General features: G+C 37.1%; 5 protein-coding genes across 9 annotated transcripts; 1 reads left to right on the top strand and 4 right to left on the bottom strand.

The window, feature by feature from the left end:
- Positions 1-784: 784 nt before the first annotated feature.
- Positions 785-8,221, bottom strand: APM1 (aminopeptidase M1). The gene is made up of 19 exons (XM_023668299.2): positions 7,946-8,221; positions 7,230-7,375; positions 6,344-6,446; positions 5,559-5,745; positions 5,390-5,483; positions 5,154-5,307; positions 4,943-5,047; positions 4,735-4,851; positions 4,482-4,595; positions 4,213-4,395; positions 3,786-4,089; positions 3,593-3,714; positions 3,413-3,510; positions 2,452-2,629; positions 2,246-2,360; positions 2,093-2,160; positions 1,945-2,019; positions 1,300-1,377; positions 785-1,214 (listed from the first exon to the last, which is right to left on the bottom strand). Exons 1-19 carry the CDS (start codon positions 8,159-8,161, stop codon positions 1,008-1,010), a joined length of 2,664 nt encoding a protein of 887 aa, XP_023524067.2. The 5' UTR covers positions 8,162-8,221; the 3' UTR covers positions 785-1,007.
- Positions 8,222-9,200: 979 nt separating this feature from the next.
- On the bottom strand, positions 9,201-12,322 carry LOC111788216 (S-adenosyl-L-methionine-dependent methyltransferases superfamily protein). Its single transcript, XM_023668493.2, has 8 exons — positions 12,040-12,322; positions 11,785-11,893; positions 11,256-11,480; positions 11,077-11,176; positions 10,882-10,992; positions 10,654-10,737; positions 9,813-9,871; positions 9,201-9,684 (listed from the first exon to the last, which is right to left on the bottom strand). Exons 1-8 carry the CDS (start codon positions 12,224-12,226, stop codon positions 9,492-9,494), a joined length of 1,068 nt encoding a protein of 355 aa, XP_023524261.2. The 5' UTR covers positions 12,227-12,322; the 3' UTR covers positions 9,201-9,491.
- Positions 12,323-12,544: 222 nt separating this feature from the next.
- LOC111788224 (25S rRNA (cytosine-C(5))-methyltransferase NSUN5) lies at positions 12,545-16,394 on the top strand. Of its 4 annotated transcripts, none has more exons than XM_087121814.1 (7): positions 12,545-12,901; positions 13,829-13,887; positions 14,041-14,091; positions 14,375-14,509; positions 14,602-14,856; positions 14,952-15,050; positions 16,294-16,394. In XM_087121814.1, exons 3-5 carry the CDS (start codon positions 14,068-14,070, stop codon positions 14,722-14,724), a joined length of 282 nt encoding a protein of 93 aa, XP_086977940.1. In that variant the 5' UTR covers positions 12,545-12,901; positions 13,829-13,887; positions 14,041-14,067; the 3' UTR covers positions 14,725-14,856; positions 14,952-15,050; positions 16,294-16,394. The 4 variants fall into 4 exon arrangements, with proteins under 4 accessions (XP_086977940.1, XP_086977939.1, XP_086977937.1 ...); XM_087121813.1 differs by having other exon boundaries at positions 16,269-16,394; XM_087121811.1 differs by having other exon boundaries at positions 14,952-15,945.
- Positions 16,395-16,499: 105 nt separating this feature from the next.
- Positions 16,500-17,514, bottom strand: LOC111788317 (17.1 kDa class II heat shock protein). Of its 2 annotated transcripts, XM_087121809.1 has the most exons (2): positions 16,751-17,514; positions 16,500-16,696 (listed from the first exon to the last, which is right to left on the bottom strand). In XM_087121809.1, exons 1-2 carry the CDS (start codon positions 17,195-17,197, stop codon positions 16,673-16,675), a joined length of 471 nt encoding a protein of 156 aa, XP_086977935.1. In that variant the 5' UTR covers positions 17,198-17,514; the 3' UTR covers positions 16,500-16,672. The 2 variants fall into 2 exon arrangements, with proteins under 2 accessions (XP_086977935.1, XP_023524413.1); XM_023668645.2 differs by having other exon boundaries at positions 16,611-17,514.
- Positions 17,515-17,843: 329 nt separating this feature from the next.
- LOC111788315 (17.1 kDa class II heat shock protein) lies at positions 17,844-18,517 on the bottom strand. The gene has a single exon (XM_023668643.2). The coding sequence runs from the start codon at positions 18,500-18,502 to the stop codon at positions 18,023-18,025; it is 480 nt and encodes a 159-aa protein (XP_023524411.2). The 5' UTR covers positions 18,503-18,517; the 3' UTR covers positions 17,844-18,022.
- Between the last annotated feature and the right edge of the window lie 59 nt (positions 18,518-18,576).

The following is an 18,576-nucleotide window of genomic DNA, read 5'->3' as shown; positions in this document are numbered from 1 at the left end:
AACACGTCTGCTAGGGGAAGGGTGATATTGTCCCTTTTGGGCTTTCTCTTTCGGGCTTCTCCTCAAGACTTTAAAACGTATGCTAGGGAAAGGTTTTCATACCTTTATAAAAGGTGTTTCGTTTTCCTCGGACTCTCACACAAACATTAGAACTATAGCATGTTTTTTCACTGAAACATTAGAACTATAGCATGTTTTTTCACTGGGTTGGTCACTAGTTTTCAATTTGTTGACTGATTTAAAAAAATCTTTGCTTTGGTTGTTCTGTTTCGTTGTGTTTTCATAGAATCTCATTTTGTTTAATCCCCACTGTTTCCATTGAATTTGATCAATGGACTATCATTATTGTTTTGTTTGAATACTTGCAATCATAAATCATTAAATATTCAAGTGACGGAATACAGCTAGAAGGCAAAGATCTTGATTCATTCATTATGTCGATTTTTCGTGGATTCCATTCCATTATAAGATACGACTTTCATCACTTGCACTAGCATGCTTGTCACTTGGTATGTATTCTAGCCTCATTGTAATGAATTTTTAGGAGGGCTTGAAAATATTTGAATCAATATATTATTCTCAATAGTTTTATCGCTGAGCATCAGTTAGTTGCTAACGATTATTTTGAACCATTTCTCAATAGGGACAAAAATCGTGATGTATCGATTATTCATTAATCGATCGACCTAACACATATTAAATAATATTAATTTTAAGGATCAACAAAAATTAAGCAAAGATCTAATAATGTAATAAGCATGAACTAAATGTAGAATATGCATAATTAAGCTTAGAAGAAGCACGACTTTATCTAAAATTATTGAATGTGCAACCAAAGTAAAAGGCTGTTTTCCTGGGGGCAAGCAGTCAGGAGGAAACATTATAGTAAAGAAAAACTTCATTCCACTTCATTACTATGGGGTTGTGGAATTGATTGAAGTTCATAAATCTAACCGAGACAACTATAACATCGCAGGAGCCTTGCTTTCAAAGACGCTTCATATTCACTATTCAGTGATACGTGATAAAATGCATTCATCCAACCCTAGCTCTTGTACAACTCTAGAAAGATCATGCTCCTTCTGAACGCTCTGAACCCATCTTGAATTGATGTGAACACGCTCGATGCTCTGCTTCAATGTTCGGGCTATCCCTGGCTTCACACGGCTTGCAAAGAACTCCTCAACTTCCTTCGCTTTGTCATACGACGCAAACTGAAATGACGGTGAAAATGAAGGATAGATCGGTTATAGGCGAGAACTAACCAGGGTGGTAGAGAAAGAAGAGAGCTGTACAAACCGGTGAGACTGTGGCACTGACAAAGCGTCCGATCAGAAACCCGGAGTCGAAGATTTTTGAGATTTCTTCCCACTTTGCCTGCGTTGACATTGTCTCATTGTTATAGTTTCGAAGGAACAGAGCACGAGATATGAACAATGAAAAAACAGGTCTTATTTGATAACTATATCTTTTTTTTCATTACATTCCTGAAAAACACATTCTGACTTCTAAGCTAAATTTCAAAATAATAATAAAAAAAAAATAAAACTAAGAAAACTGTATGTGTATTGTGAAACTAGTGCCTTACAAAGCTTGATTATAAATATAGATCCCACGGAGAGGAGAATGAAACACCCTTTACAAGGGTGTGAAAACCTTCTCCTAACAGACGCGTTTTAATAACCTTAAGGGGAAGCCCGAAAGGAAAAGCCCAAAGAGGACAATATATGCTAGCGGTGGGCATAGGAGGCATGGGCCAAAAGGGCGGCCAAAATGTGAATAAATTGTGTTCATTTCCCCCCTCAACATCCAACTTTGGGATATAACCACCCCTGTTGTAAGAACTTTCTGATTGATATGCTAACAGGATAAATATTTACGAGAAAAGTGCCAATCAAATAATAATATAGAGTGCTTCTTAATGGAGAGGATTGAGTATATCACCTTCAGCCATGTCCAAGCTGTTTCCCGTGCTTTCCAATTAACCCCTAGTCCAAAAACAGCATCTTGACTACGAACCTACAAGTGAAAATAATGAGTATTTTGAGTCTCAAATGCAAGAGGTTGTCATTGTATGAAGAAACTACAGTACCTCAGACGACAACAAAAAGTTGAGAACTTCCAGAATGATGTTAGGATCTGGACAAGATGCCAAGGAACCTAAAAAGAAACAGAAGTAATCATATGAATATTACACACAACACAAGGAAACTCGTTAGTTGACCAAAAATGATATGTGATTTACTTAAAATGCGTGTTTTCTCCTGGCTAAGATCAGTCTCTCTATAAATTCTTAAAAGTGATTCGTAACCAGATCTTTTTTTAGTACTGACTGTCTGCATTACCGCCACGTACGCAGCCTGAAACATTATAATAAAGAAAACATGAGACGATTAAGAACGTAAGATTCTTGCTTAGTTGTTTGTACAGCATTATGTTCCTCCAGCGTACCTTTCTAATATCAGGTGGGAGGAGTGGCGTACTTCTGTCATCTAAAAATGCATGAAATCGCCTATTCGCTTCTTTTATTGTTGATTCACAACCGAACAGAGCAAGAGCCGTCAATATTTCTCCTCTCAACATTGCATCAAGATGGCTTTCGCCTGGTTTCGGGTCCCAACCCAGTTTTCTACATATCAAGTTGCATATATAAATAAAATAACCAAAAAGATTGCATGATAACTTTTATGCAGTTTGTATTTGTAGATATTTGGCATCCAGACACTCATTAAGATGTTCAATATCCTAAGGATATTGTTGCAATACCTGAAAATCATGACTTCAAAAAAAATATAAATGGTACACCTTACCTGAAAATCATCAAATCCTAATTTTTCCAATAAAGTTATAGAGGCCATAATTTGGGAAATTAAGCCAGAGTCTCCTCGGCCAATAATATCTTGGCCAATTCAAAAGAAATTTTGTTTTAAAAAAGCAAGCAGTAAAAAAAATCCAGAACCTCCGTGCCAACTATTGGGGTTATTTAGATTTATAGAATATGGAATTCTTCATACCAACACAAGGATTTGCAGAAACAAAAGAAAATGCAAAACATTTCAATTAAATCTAAGACAATATGTATATCATAAACTCCCCCCAGCCAAAGGGAAAAAACACCCGAAGTTTTTCTGTTAACAAGAACGCACATCATTCAATAGATCAAGCTACAGTTATCATACTTCCATAATTATAAATGTGCCGTTTATTTTGTTGACCATCAAAAAAAAAAAAAAAAAAAAAAAAAAAAAAAAAAAAAATCACGCATCTGAAACAAGATAACTATAAAATAAGATCCATTAATGACATCTTATTTAGGCTATGCAAACATATAACTTTAATCATGGCCAAAAAATCCTACATAGCCGCTTATAAAGATTTAAAAGTACACACAAATTCACATGAAATATCTTACTCTGCTGCAAAGTAGAAATTGTTGATGAAAAATTGTTTGATGTTGACCAGGGCCTCAGGAATTGCATCAGCCGCAATTTTTTCAAGTTTATAGCTTATCTACAAAATAGTTTCCCAGAATAAGCTCCCTATGCATGACTATAAAAACTGGAGGAAAAAAGAGTCTAGGTGAAAACATTACACTGATCAAATTCGATAACACAGTATAGTCAAGTTCCTTTCTGTAAGCACTTATTAAGGTAAACAAAGAAGTAACTGATTGCTGGCAAGCCATAGAAAGGGCAAATGCATCATCCAAAATACCTGTAGAAAGAATAACCTTAGCTACTCCTTATTACCGACATCAAAATGAGTAAAGCTAAGATGTTAGTTACCAAATCTGTCAGTTGCAGTCAAATGATCTTTTTCTATTGCATTTCTAAGCTTATATGCAAGATCTGTGTCATACTTCACCCGGTAGAAACCAGTCTGATCCACATTAAGCTTTATCCAATCACAAGATTTATCATTTCCACCATCCCATTTTCTGAAGGAACAACCGAGGAACTCCTTGATGTCAACAGATTCTGTCTTCGTTTGCAGCAGAAAATTCTTGCGCACATCATAGGAGCCACAACACAATGTTATGGGAACAATCCATTGCCCCTCTCCACAGGAACCACTCAACAAAAATCTTGACTGCCAATTACAATATCCATGAATTATAACCCTCAAGAGTTTATCAAAAAATAAAATGTTAAAACTAACATAAGAAATTCATAGATGAATTTGATCAAATGACAGAAACCAACACAAAGAGACCTGCTCAAACACCAATTTCTCATCTGTCACTTTGACTGTGACAACAGGATATCCTTGTTGCTTAGTCCAGGAACTCATTAATTTGTTCACAGGTTCACCAGACCCCTCCTCAAGTGCAGCCCATAAGTCTTCAGTTTTTGCATTTGAGCAACTGTGCCTTTTAATGTACGAAGCAAGTGATTTCTGATCACATCAAGCAACCCACTTCAACGAATTGGATTAATAGGTACAAAATGATCCAATTTTTTAGACAAGGAATAGTAAACAACCTGAAAACACTCGGCACCGAGATAACTTTGTAACATTCGAATAACAGATGCACCTTTTCTATAGCTAATTGCATCAAATATTTCATCAACCTCACTGGCATGATTTATCTCAACCTGAAAGAAAAGAGTGCTTCCTTAACTTGAACAAGAAACACTAGAATGACTTTCCTTGAATTAAGACAAACAGAATACCCAACAAAGGAGATAACAGAAAGAAAAAGCTATGCCTGCCGGCTGCCAGTCACACGTGTACCTCAATAGGATGTGATTCAGCAAGACCATCCAACGTAAGACCATGATTTGATTCTTCAAGAAATTGATTCCATACTTTCCATTCTGGAAACAAGCTATCAGTAGCTAAATAACTCACCTACACAAATGAGATAAAATGAAAACCAATTATAAGCATTTCCTCCGACAATGGGTTCCAAATAAAGACAAATTAAATGAAAGTGGGATACCCATGTTGCGAATCCTTCATTCAGCCATAAATGTGTCCACCACTCCATAGTTACAAGGTTTCCAAACCATTGGTGTGCAAGTTCATGAGCCACGACGGTTGCCACCTTAACAATGAGAAAATAAAAAATTATAAAAAGTCAAGGAATTGCATTCCAATTCAAATTATGAATATAATTTTTGTTTTTAAGAAGGCTTGGATATGCAGATCACCCTCTGTTTGTTGGCAGCTGCTGAGTGCTGATCATCATAAAGTAGAGCAGTCTCCCTGTAGGTAACTAAACCATAGTTTTCCATGGCCCCAGCAGCGAAGTCTGGAATTGCAATCATGTCGAGTTTTGGTAGGGAGTATGGGCAAGCAAAATATCTGCAGAAGTTGAACCACTGTTTATGAAGAAAATAAAGAAAGTTTCTAAACAGGATGAATAATACTGTATGGACCAACATACTCCTTGTATAGGTCAAGAGTCTTCACAGCGACATGTAACGCAAATTTTCCTTGATTTGCCTTTCCAACTTGACAGTATACACGAACTTTCACCCCTGTTAAGATGTCAATTAAAGCTATTATTAACAGTACCCACAGTATGCATAAGAAACTCTAATTTATGATTTTACCATCAGCTGTATGATCTTCCACATAATCAAATAAACCAACAACCATGGCCACTAAATATGTGGACATAATTGGTGATTCTTGATATGTAACCGTCTTTAGATGCCCATTCACTTTTTCTTCAATAATTGGCATGTTGGAAAGTGCTATTAGTTCAGATGGTACATCTAACGTGATTTTGAATGTAGCCTGCTTGTCAACAATGAACAGATTAAAGCAATGACTAGGTAGGAGTTCCAATTGGGTAGAAATAAGCTAAAGGTTTAAACATCATTCCAGCCTCTCTCAATTTTGGCGTAATTTCTCTTTAAATTAAAATGTACAATTAGTTCATAAGTTTCATTAAAAGCCAAAATTAGTCTCAATAAGTTATTTCATCATTCATTTTATCAAATTAGAAGTAATATACGAACATAACTCATTTAATGGGCAAACTTTTCAACAACTAATATTGCAAGAAAATGCAATTAAAAATGTACTTTTATAAATGTGAAATCTACTTCCCTTGACAGCACATTTTCACATCTAACAATATAAAAAACTTCACAAAATGATTCCTCTAATTTGAATTGTCTATCCTACTCGACAGACCAAAAATGGAAACCAGGTCAAATTTCAAGTGACTAAAAAGTAACATAAATTAAGATAAATTTTGGCAGTGCTATTTCTGTGTCGCTTCAACATGGTGATGGGAATAATCACTTCAAGGTTTTAGTAGATGAACTAAAGGGGTTTAGATCTCCATAGAGGGAAAAAGGGAGAGAGATGGAAAGAGATATGCTAACACCTTAAAAGCAGGTTCATCCCAGCAAGGGAAGCAACGTCTAGCATCAACAGGTTCAAATTGTGTAACAGCCATATTTTTCTTCTCACCATTGTGCTCATAAGTGCTGGGAAACAAAGAGAAAATTCGTATCATTCAAGTAAAAGAAGCAAAAGTAATCACTGTTCCGTTGCTAAGAAATTGAGGCAACAGAAGAAATGAAATTACTGACAATTATCCATACAGATTGGGATAAGTGTAGTTCAACACACTGCAAGCTAGTGGCCCATTGTAGAAGTACTAACACATAACGAATAACTTGAAGATACAAAAAAGAGGGAAAAAAAGAAAAAAAGAAGAAGAAGAAGTCCTTCCCAATCTCTTATTCTTGAAGTTCCATTGTTCCAAAATGCTGACATCTTTTTTTTTTTTTTTTTTTTTTTTTTTTTATTTTTTATTTTTATAGTACTTATTTCTAATTTTGCCATAAATTAGGAATCGTAAAACCTTCTTCATCATATGAAAACATGAATGATTACAAGAATTATCTTCTCTTTTTCTTTCCTATAACTCAGGCTAGTTATATAATCGCTATATCAAAACTTTTGAGGACTTGGATGCGAATGAGAAGTACAATCTTTTTTAAAATTCTTACGAACTAAAAATGATATCATTTCTTGAACCTTCAAATTCCTCAAAACTAATAATATTTCTTATGAGTTTAAGACGTGCACAGCTAGGAGTTAAAACTTATTAAGAGAACCAGTTACACCTTTACCATTAACAAATTTCCCTGCAACATCAAGTTCTCTTTTTCCATAATCCATAAAGGTCCAACATTTTCATCCCAGCAATATGATCTTTCTCATTTCCATTCATCGAACTTAAGCTCACATGCCAAAAAAATTACCTTCTATAGAATCCTTTCATTTTATCATTCAAGATTCCTTCGAAATTGATAGACAATGTTCCTGACCCAGTTGGTAGCGTCTCTGCAAACTCCAAAACGAAAATTTGGTTCTCTTCACAAGCTTGAATACTTGAAGGCTGGAAAACCTGGCCCAACAATTGTTCGTCAAATAATTTCAGATAAAATAGAAAATGCATAAATAAAATTTTAAAAGCTTTCCTATTCTCATAGGAAGCACACGATTGCTGAACACCTGTCGTGAGAAAATATATAGAATTCGTGTTTTCATAACATTTTGTCGACTAAACAGTTATATGGGTTCTATAATATCCTAATATTTTTATATAGCCTAGTAAGAAGCTGAGAAATCATTGCTGATTCCAAGCTTGAAATGCTCAAATGAAACAAAAAACAGCATCAGCCATCGTGAAATTTCAGAAGTATAACGAGCATGGTAGGAAGTTCATACTCCAAACTCGACCATTAACTACGAAATCTAACACCGTAAAAATCCATTTCCATCTCAAGAGCTGAAAATGAATAATAAACGTACATAAACAAATCAAGAACGGAATGAAAAACATGCATAAAAAAAAAAAAAAAAAAAAAAAAAAAAAATCCACATCATTCCCCTTCATTCTTCCACTTTTTTCCTTACAATCCTCGAACGCCCCTAACGCGGAGTCTCAAGTCATATAGAGAGAGCGACTCAATACCTTGGAGGAGCTCCGATGCTTGAAGGAAACAGAAGCATCATCGACATGAAGGTCGGCAGCATTGAGCACCAAAAATCGAGTATCGGAAAGGATATCGACATCGATTGCTACAGAACCAGAGAATTTACAGAGACAGAGGTCCGGTTTGAGGCTGATCTCGTATCGTTTTGGAACGGCAAATTTCGGGAGCCGCGGTTGATTTCTGAATTGATCCATCGGCGAATGAATCGGCAATCTCAATCTGAAACTTCAAACACTCTAGAGATGAAGACTATGACTGTATTTATTTATATAATTACTTTTTTTTTTCTTTATATATATATAATAAATTACAAATTTGATTTTAAAAAATGGAGATAAACGAGTTTAGGGCTGGATTTTTGTTAATTTTTATTTATTTATTTTATAATATTTATTTAGTGATTTATTTTTTCTATTTGTCAAACTTAATTATGTGCCCATCATTAACTACTTATAGTAAAAATTAATTACACGACAAAAATAATTATAAGATTAAGGATAAATTTAATTTTTTTACCCACCAACTTGTATAATATAAAGTATAATTGTCCTATATATTCTTAATTATAAAACATAGTCTATTTTAAATAATTTATAATACAGTTGCTAAATATATTCCTCAATATCTATATATTCTCTATTATAATTGTTGTATATATTCTCCATCTTTTCAATTAATTATATTCTTGTGGTACTAAATATATATTTATTTATTTTCTTAATCATAAAATATATCATATTTTTAAATAGTTATGATTTATTTCACGTAACTAAGATAATCTTGAATGATTTTAGTAGTTTATTGAATAAAATAATCAAAATTAATTCAGAAGTATTAATACAAATTAATTAGTTATTAATAAAATAATAAATTTAATTGGTGATTAATGGTAAGTATTTAAAAAATAATAATTAACATTAACTAATATTCCTAATAAATATCCCCAATTACATTAATTTAACATATTTGTATTTATCAAAATAAATTAAAGTATATAAACCATAATTATATTAATTGAATATGGTTGTGACTTGGGTATGTTAACTTTTAGTTTCCTACATACAAAAATTTATTAAATGATAAGGTAACTTTTAAAATTATAAAGACAAAATAAAACGTAGTATCTAACTGTAATTTAAATATAATTAATTTAGATATTGTTCAATTGATTATGATATATACCTTCGAATCTCTTACTGCTACCCGAAAGTTGCATATTTAGACTACATAGACTACAGATCAATTGAATTCAAATTTAGTGCAAACAATTCATCACCGAATTACGTTCTAAAAAAGGTCGTAGAGGCTCCTCATGGTGCCAATAATCCGACCCAGATTCAGCACTAATATAAATATTGTAATCAGCTCTTGCACCGCAATGGCAAAAACTCTTATTACAAGAACTATGGATCATATGGCTTCACCAAATTCATAAAGTTCAAAGGAAGAAAATCAGTCCAAGTTCATAAAACTCGCACCTCGTTCTTATGGCCGCTTAGATTATTGAAGCTTTGCTGCTTTGCATCATTTCTTCTTGAATAGTAAATGGCAAACCATCCATTCTTCCCCATTGTTGTACCCAAATAACTCGGCTACTGCAATGAAGAATGTTCTCCAATAAACAGTCCACTTTACAGCTGAATCCTTGCCATAAGTAGTTGCCATGATTGGTTTTATTGAAGCTATGTTCTTGTCCATTCTTTTGAGCCACTCTTCACTGCAAAGGATGTGTTAAAATTGTGTTTAATCACAATTTCAAAATATGAAGGCAAATTTCGCAAGGAGACTTCAACATTTACTTGAGAAGATATTATGTTCTCCAAATGTGTGTAAGGTGGTACGTACCTTGTTTGAGAATAGTGTTTGCCATTCACAAGCCAATGATCGACAATCGACACGTCGTCCTGTATGGAACAAGCAAAATGTTACGACTCAACTCGAAGCTTCTTGTGGTTTTACTATAAAGTTCTCACATTCAAAATCAAATGAAAACAAGATGGTCATAATTCTCAAGGTGAAATGTCTGGTATGCATTGATGGAATGCAAGAAATGACAATAACTATCAATACTAATAGCAAAAATAAGTAGAAATTCTCAAACAGATGATCTATTTGTGCATCTTAGACACTCTTACCTGATAGGTTAGATAGTTATCGTTAGGATCACACAATAACGCACCCTCGATCTAGATGAACACAAAGAACGGGAGAGATACACATTTTTCTAAGTTCCCCGTTTTCTTTTCGTTTTATAAGTTTCGAAAACTAGCATTTTCAAACAGTTTAAAACAAATGCTTATGCTTATCAGTCAGGAACTGTAGACCGAAAAACGAAAACTTGTAACAGCTCAAAGGGGACAATATCTACTATCGATGAGCTTGGGTTGTTACAAATGGTATTAGAGCTAGACATTGGACGGTGTGATGGCGAGAACGTTGGGCCTCCAAGGGGAGTGGATTGTGAGATTCCACGTTGGTTGGAGAGGCGAACAAAACATTCCTTATATGGGTGTGGAAACTTCTCCCTAACATACGTGTTTTAAAATCGTGTGACTGACGACGATACATAACGGGCTATAGCGGACAATATCTATTAGCAGTGAGCTTGGATTGTTACGAAGCTAAATGAATGAGGCGATAATTCTAGGGAAAGGTGAGGTTTGACAGGGGCAGGGGGGCGTATCACCTGAAAATAGAGGAGTAGATTTGCAGAGGGCATCGTGCCGCCTTCGAAGAAGTATCTCGTAATCCAATCATCTTCATTTTTATCCTAAACAACGAGGCCATAAAATGGTTAGCAAAACATAATATTTCCTGTTTATCAAGATGTCTACTACAAACAGCATCAAACCAATAATAAAGGTTCTAGCCATGAAGAAACCTCAATGTATATAAAAATGTGAATCAACCGTACCTCAAAGTGATAGGCAAAGACTTTATGGCAAAAATGATGAACAAAGAGGAGACTATCCTGTTTCATCCAGCCTGATATTTTCTTGAGAAGATCCTTGTAGTTCTTCATATGCTGCTCTCGGGTAAAAACAAATAAAGTTTCAAACCATTTCAGGATGTGGGTATCAAAATGGAACTACATCAGGAATTTAGTTACCTCAAACATTTCAATGGAAATTATTCTGTCATATTCAGCTTCCATTTCAAAAGTGCTGATGTCTGCAACAATAATGTTGACATTATTCAGCTGGAGATCCCTGAAACCACATATCAAATTTTAATGGTTATTAAGAAATCTGAAAGAAAGTTCGAGGTATACAAGACAAAGCTAATTACCGGCACTGCTCCTCAATGTAATCTTTCTGTGTGGTTGAATTGCAAATTCCAGTCACCTGACAATTCTTGTAATTTTGGGCAATATACAACGAAAGTGACCCCCAGCCACATCCAACATCAAGAACAGAGTGGCCATCCTTCAGTTGTGACCTTTCACAATACATTTGTAGCATGGCCTCCTCTGCGTCCTCCAAGGTACTTGACTTGTCCTTGAAATAGCATGAACTGCAACAACAGATCATGTTAGGGCTAGTGAATTGACCAGATTAAGAGAACTTGAAGCTATTTGAAGCTCTTTTTGTTGTTTGTTTGTGCTTCTTACTCAAAATGACCTGCAAATCTCTGTTTTAATACACACTAGGTTTTTTTCGATCGAAAAACTAAGCGTTCCATTATGCATCACACAATATTTTCAAGTCCTAATTTCGAATCTGCGTATTCATGTCATCTTAACGCAAATGAAAATTCACATGAATAGAAATCAGACTCTTCCAATCGCTCTGTAAGACCTTCGTAAGTATTTCACTACCTGTACTTGAGATTCTTCCCCAAAACTAACTTGAAGAACGAGGTAGGAAGCTCGTAATGTTGAGCTTTTGGCTTATCAGTCTTAATAGCAATTGGCATCTCCCTTAAAGCTGCAGAAACAGGCACAATCAACTAGTTCAATCTCCTTGAAATTTGACAATCCGCCAAATTCAAAGTAGACATGCTCCTCCGTCAATAAATCCAGTTACCTAGTTCAATCTCCTTGAAACGTAATAGCTATGGAATCGCAACTTACCGTGCACAAAGTGGAGAAAATCAGAGAGTTGGAGTTGAGAGGAAGGCTTAAACTGGGAGCGAATACGAGAGGCGAGTAGCAAGCGGGTGAACCTTCTTACGACGGCGTCCGGCAAGAAATTCCGTTCGAGTGAAGCCATTAGAAGACGGACAGTGACGTCGTAAGGCACCTGAATAAGCTCCGCCATTGCTGTGTGGCTGAAGCTCTGATTCGCAAAATTATTGGGCTTCTAGCCTTAGCTTTTCCTCCACTGTTCTAACTACCACTCAAAGTCTCGATCTGTCTCACACTTTCCAACTAAAAATAAAATAAATTATTAAAAATTAAAATTTTGTTTTACATATTTGTACGAATTTCGTTATAAGTTAGTTTTAGAAACATTAAACATTAAATACACTATAAGTTAGTTTTAGGAACATTAAATATAACATACATTATTTAAAAATTAAAATTTGTTTTATATATTTGTACGAATTTGAATATAAGTTAATTTTAGAAACCCTAAACATTAAATATAAGAGGTATGAGCTGGAATTTAATAGACTTGGGCCCAGGATTTTGTCATGTAATACGACGTCATTTCATTGGTTCTGTGCCTTCACAAGGTCTTGCTGGAGTTGGGAGAGTGCGTGTGTCTTCTGCGGAGCCATGAGGTGCGGCATCAACAGAACCGAAGGATCGGCCGCCGGAAAAGAAGATAACAGGCGGATGAGCAACGCGGAGCGTTCGGCATATTTCGCGAGGAGAGAGGCGGCGAAGATATTGCGGCGAAGATATTGCCGCGAGTTCTTGAAGGATCAACGTCGAGCTGTCGCTTAAATCAAGTCGCTCGTTTATGCTCCATCTGTTGGGAATAAGAAGGGTACCTTGTTAAATGCTGAAGATGATTTTCAAATAGATTCTCATATACTTCTCGATACAACTATTGGTTTTAGTTGCACATTGTTGAGGATCGGTGAGAGATGAGTCCTGCAGCTAATTAAGGAGTTTGATCATGCATTTATAAGCAAGGAACTCATCTCTTCCACTAGTATTAGACCTTTAGGAGAAATCAAAAGCAAAACCACGAGAGTTTATGCTCAAAGTGGACAATATCATACCATTGCGGAGAGTTGTCATTTCTAACATGGTATAAGAGTTGTACTCTTAACTTAGTCATGTCAATAGAATCCTTAAATGTTGAACAAAGAAGTTGTGAGCCTCGAAGGTATAATCAAAAGTGACTGAAGTGACGAGCAAAGAAACTTTGTTCGATGACTTCAGAGAAGGAGTCAAGCCTCGATTAAGGGGAGGTTGTTTGAGGGCTCCATAGGCCTTAGTGAGGCTCTATAGTGTGCTTTGTTCGAGGGGAGGATTGTTGAAGATTGTTAGGAGAGGAATCCCACATCAGCTAATTAAGGAGTTGATCATGGGTTTATAAGTGAGGAACACATCTCCATTGCTACGAGACCTTTTGGAGAAACCAAAAACAAAGGTATAAGAGTTTACATCATACCATTTTGGAGAAGCGTGATTCCTAACACATTTTCCTTTGTATTTAGATATGAACTCACTAAAATAATGCAGACTGTTTTAGCTTGCAGTTTCCAACTGGATGATAGCATCTAGCAATTAATTGGATGAAAAATTGAAAATCCTACATATTTGATATGAATGATTTTGTGCTCATCTTGGTTGATTAGATTTTGTCTCGCTCCTCTGAAATCTGGTGATATTGTGTAAGTTAAAGTTTATTTTGTAGCTTTCTCGTTAAACTGAAAAGCTTCAGTTGCTTTGGCTGTTTTACTAGACCTCCCTGTAATCAAGGATGTACTGGAGGCTGCTGATTTATTGAGCAATAAATGGAAGGTACTCGCTCATCTTCTTTGTAGCTGCTCTTTTACTATGATTGTTTCTAGTTCATTTGCTTCATACAACTTTATCAAGTTCTAGCTAATTCTGTTTGAATAGATTTCTTGCTCACTTCAAATATACACTAACATTAGTCTAATATTATTGTAGACGCAGAAGGAATTAATTTATATCATCATGTATGATATCCTCCTTGGCCAGGTATTTTATTCACGTCTCTTATCTTAACATAAAAGCATTCTCATTAAAGTGTCGACTCTGAAAACATTTGAGAGATGGACGAATTGGGGGAGGATTTGTTGTTGTTCAAACTCTGTGCTGACCATCAGGACCTTTTAAATTCCTTTACTCGAAATGAGTTTGTCTATATCCAATAATGACTCTCTTGGCATGGCTTTGAACCGTACTTGTATATATATCTGCTGCAGCTGGCCTATTTTACATTTGATGCTGATTGGATATATTTTATGGGATCTGTGTGTAGAAAATTCCTTCATTTGGCGATGCAGAGATGTTTCTCTTGCGGCAGCAAAGTTCTTCACAATCTGCGGTTACACAGCTTCTGTCAAATAGAAAAGCAAATGATATTGAAGATTTAATAGCTCGTGATGAAGCCCTGGTAAGAGTTCTGTATGAACTTGTTGCTTTGCTGATATCTACCAACTTAGTTATTAAGCCTAGTCATCTCTCAAGAGGTAACCTTCAATGCAGGCAGGTGTTTCAAGGCCTCGTTTTATCCGTGTGAATACTTTGAAGATGAATGTTCACACGGCAATAAACGTATTAGGCAAAAAGTATGCAGTGAGTTCCAAGATCTTTCCTAAATGTTGTTGATGTGTATGCCAGTAGAGTAGAGTAGGGTGGAGTTCAATTGCCGCAACGGGATTATCTTTACTTATTGCACATTTCATCTAAGTGCCTCCTAGTCGTCTCTCCTTTTAAAATATGCATCATGGATGCAGCGAGGTAAAGTATGTCGACTTTTGTTCTTGGTATGGTCTGTAGTTCATCACGATGCCTTAAAAAAATTCCTTAATGGTGTTGGTTTTTATGTCAAATAGGTACAGAAGGATGACATGGTTCCTAACCTCTTGGTACTCCCTCCAAGCAGTGATTTACATGATCATCCTCTGGTTGCGAATGGGAGCATCTTCATGCAAGTAAGTCCCTAGTTTTATCCAGTTCATTGATTAGAAAGCATGCATTGGAGGTCAAGGGTTGTTGTTCTTTCTTGTTATTGTATAACAAGAGGGAGTTGATGTTTGTTGGGGAAGGCTAGTTCTATGGTTGCTGTAGCTCTTGATCCCAAGCCAGGATGGGAAGTAAGATCATCTCATCTGTATTTACCATCCAAGTTCATCTTTCGATCAAAGATCGTTTTCTCAATCCCTTCCTTCCTTTCACTTCTAGTATCCTCCCTTCCTTTCATTATTAGATTATTTCTCTATTCGGCTTTGCATATGAGCAGATATTGTCTTCTTTGGGCTTTTCCTTTCGGGCTTCCCCTCAAAGTTTTTAAAACCGTATGCTAGGGAGAGGTTTCCACACCCTTATAAAGAATATTTCGTTCTCCTCCCCAACCGATGTGGGATCTCACAATCCACCCTCCTTAGGGGCCTAGCGTACTCGCTGGCACTTGTTCCATTCTCCAATTGATGTGAGACCCCCCAATTCAACCCCCTTTGGAGCTAAGCCTCCTTGATAGCACTCGTTCCCTTCTCTAATCGGTGTGAGACCCCCAATCCAAACCCCTTCGGGACTCAACCTCCTTGCTGGCATATAACTTGGTGTCTAACTTTTATACCATTTGTAACGGCCCAAATTTATTGCTGGCAGGTATTGTTCTATTTAGATTTTCCCTTTTGGGCTTCCCTGTAAGGTGTTTGTTAAGAAGAGGTTTCCACACTCTTATAAAAAATGTTACATTCTCCTTCCTATCTGACGTGAGATCTTACATGTATGTTACGTTGATTGTCCTCAACCTTGGTGCAAGATATAGTAGTTTTGCAGGGGGATTTCCTTGATCTCAATCCAGAAGATCCTTCATTATCCAAAGTTAGTTTTGCTCTACTCCAAAGTGATTATATTTTCTTCAAGCCCATGGCGAATAATAACTAAAACTAATACTGTCATTGTAGTATTTTTTCTTTTCTCATTTAAAAAATGGTGACCGCTTAGAGGTTGGATTAGCCGAGCATTATAGCTTTAAGCCTTTACAAGACACAATCCCATTGCTCCCTAGGTTTTGACAAAACGATGGTAGTAAATAATGGCTCCGCCATCATTGCTTATAGATCGGAACACTTCGCAATTTCTAATTGCCTCAAGTAGGTAGAAGGCAAACATCTAACCTTTTGCCATGGTGTACTGATAATCAGCTGGTAAATGTTCCCACTGTGGCAGCGGCGTGGTCTCCCAATTTTTGCAGGCGGTAAGTATCAACACATTTGTTCGGTTTATCTGTAGGAACCAGTTGGATTCTTCAGCATCTCCGCCCAGGTTAGTTGAAATTACAATTCTTGCCTAGGTTTTTATTGTTATTTTCAAGTCTAGAATTCTGCTTAGCTTTGGAGAAACAAATCACACAGCACAGTAGTAAAAGATTAACATTTCTGATGAAACCTGTAAATATTCATTGACATAAACCATCAAGCACACACTACAGAGGCAACCCACATTACAGACATTACCACACAAAACACCACCAAAAACGAAGAAAATTAAAAGATAAAAGAGAAAACCAGCAGGGCGCCATATTCTGAAAACTCATGAACCAAACCCATCAATTGACCTTGACCTCAACCACCTTGGGCTTCTTACTCATGAACCAAACCCATCAATTGACCTTGACCTCAACCACCTTGGGCTTCTTGGGCTCAGGTGGTGGCAACTTTTGGACAGTCACAGTGAGCACACCATCCTGACAAACCGCTGAGATGGCATCAACGTTGGCATTTTCCGGCAACACAAATTTCCTCATTAACTTCCCAACTCTCCTCTCCATCCTCACATACTTCGCCCCTTCTTTCTCCTCCTCCCTCTTCCTCTCGCCACTTATCAGTAGCACATTGTCGTCCTCAACCTGAACCTTGATGTCGCCAACCTTCAGCCCTGGCATGTCGACGACGAAAACGTAGGAATTTGGATACTCCTTGATGTCGGCCGGAGTGGCTGCCATGGCCTTGGCATCCCTGACGTAGGTTCGCGTCGGGGCATTGAACGACTTGTCGGCCTCATCAACGAGATCCATAACATGGTGGAGGGTGGAGAAGATTGGGGAGTCTAAGCCCATGATTCTTAGATCCATCTTTCGCTTGTTAACTGGAGAAATGTTTGATGCTCAGGGAAATGTTGTTGCGAAGGAGATTTTGGTTGTAAAAGATGATCTGGTAGAGCTGTTTTGGTGTGGGTAAGGGAGAGCGATTGGATTGGTTATTTATAGGTGTGTGTTGTGTGAAAAGAGATGAATTTTCTGGAAGGATAGCGAAGAATTGGAAGGACGTTCCAGGAGCTTCGGTTGCATTCTCGTCTGAGTTCTAGAATGTGACAGAATATTCCATAAGCAGCATTTTATTTGGTTTTCCTAATTAGTAATTTGTTCCATCCTATCCATTCGGGCCCGCATCCTTCTGACACTCGTTCCTTTCTCCCATTCTATCGATGTGGGTCTCCACTAAATTCACTCGAGGGGCTTGAGGCATGTCCCTCGTGTCTATCCCTTCTCGTTGGCACATTGTCTAATGTTTGGCTTTGATACCATTTATAATGGTTCAAGTCCACCTAGTAGATATTGTTCTTTTTGTTCTTTCCCTCCTCTTAAAGTGTTTAAAAGGGGCTAAGAAGGGGCTAAGAGCAGATTGCACCCTAGGAGGTTTGGTTCTTCTCCCCAACCGAGGTTTGGTTCTTCTCCCCAACCAAGGTAAGGTAGAACTGACAAGGCCCGATAGTATAAGTTTTGGCCCTATAAATATTTATGAGGGTTCATAGTCTAAATTTATTGTAAACATTATTACATTATGAACAATAGGCAAAAACAAACCAAACAAAACACCATAAAAACAAACCAAACAAAACACCATACAAAAGTCGCATTATATTACAAACCAAAACAAAACAAGGCTCATTCATACGATCAATCTTGTCCCACACGAACCTCAATAGTCTTGGCATTTTTGGGCTCTGGCGGCGGCTTCTTCTCCACCGTGACCGACAGCACTCCGTCCTGGTACGCCGCCGATACTTTGTCAACGTCGGCGGCCTCCGGCAGCACAAATTTCTTCAAGTATTTGCCCAGCCTCCTCTCCATTGTCACGTATTTCCCTTCCTTAACCTTTTCACTTTCTCTCTTCCTCTCGCCGGTCACAATCAACTGGTTGTCCTCGATTTGGACCTTGATTTGGTCCATTTTGAGGCCAGGCATGTCGATGGAGAATTGGTAGGCGTTTGGATATTCTACCACATCGGCTGGAGTCGCCGCCATCGCCTTTGCGTCCCTCACGAAGGCGCGTGACGGCCCGTGGTGGGTGCTCTGCCCTGCCTCATCAGTGAAGTCCAGAAGGTCATGGAGGGCATTCAGGAATATTGGGTCTAACCCCATTCTGGCTAACTCCATTTCTCTTTTTTGGTGATGGTGGTGTGACCGTCTGGGTTCAAACGGGCGCGTCTTGGGTTTATATAATGGTTGGG

The sequence above is a fragment of the Cucurbita pepo genome, chromosome 2, assembly GCF_057944985.1.
Source record: "Cucurbita pepo subsp. pepo isolate OVF chromosome 2, ASM5794498v1, whole genome shotgun sequence".
Taxonomy (NCBI): Eukaryota; Viridiplantae; Streptophyta; class Magnoliopsida; order Cucurbitales; family Cucurbitaceae; genus Cucurbita; species Cucurbita pepo.
Note: the sequence above shows the minus strand (reverse complement) of the source record. Positions and strands in the feature narration are given on the sequence as shown.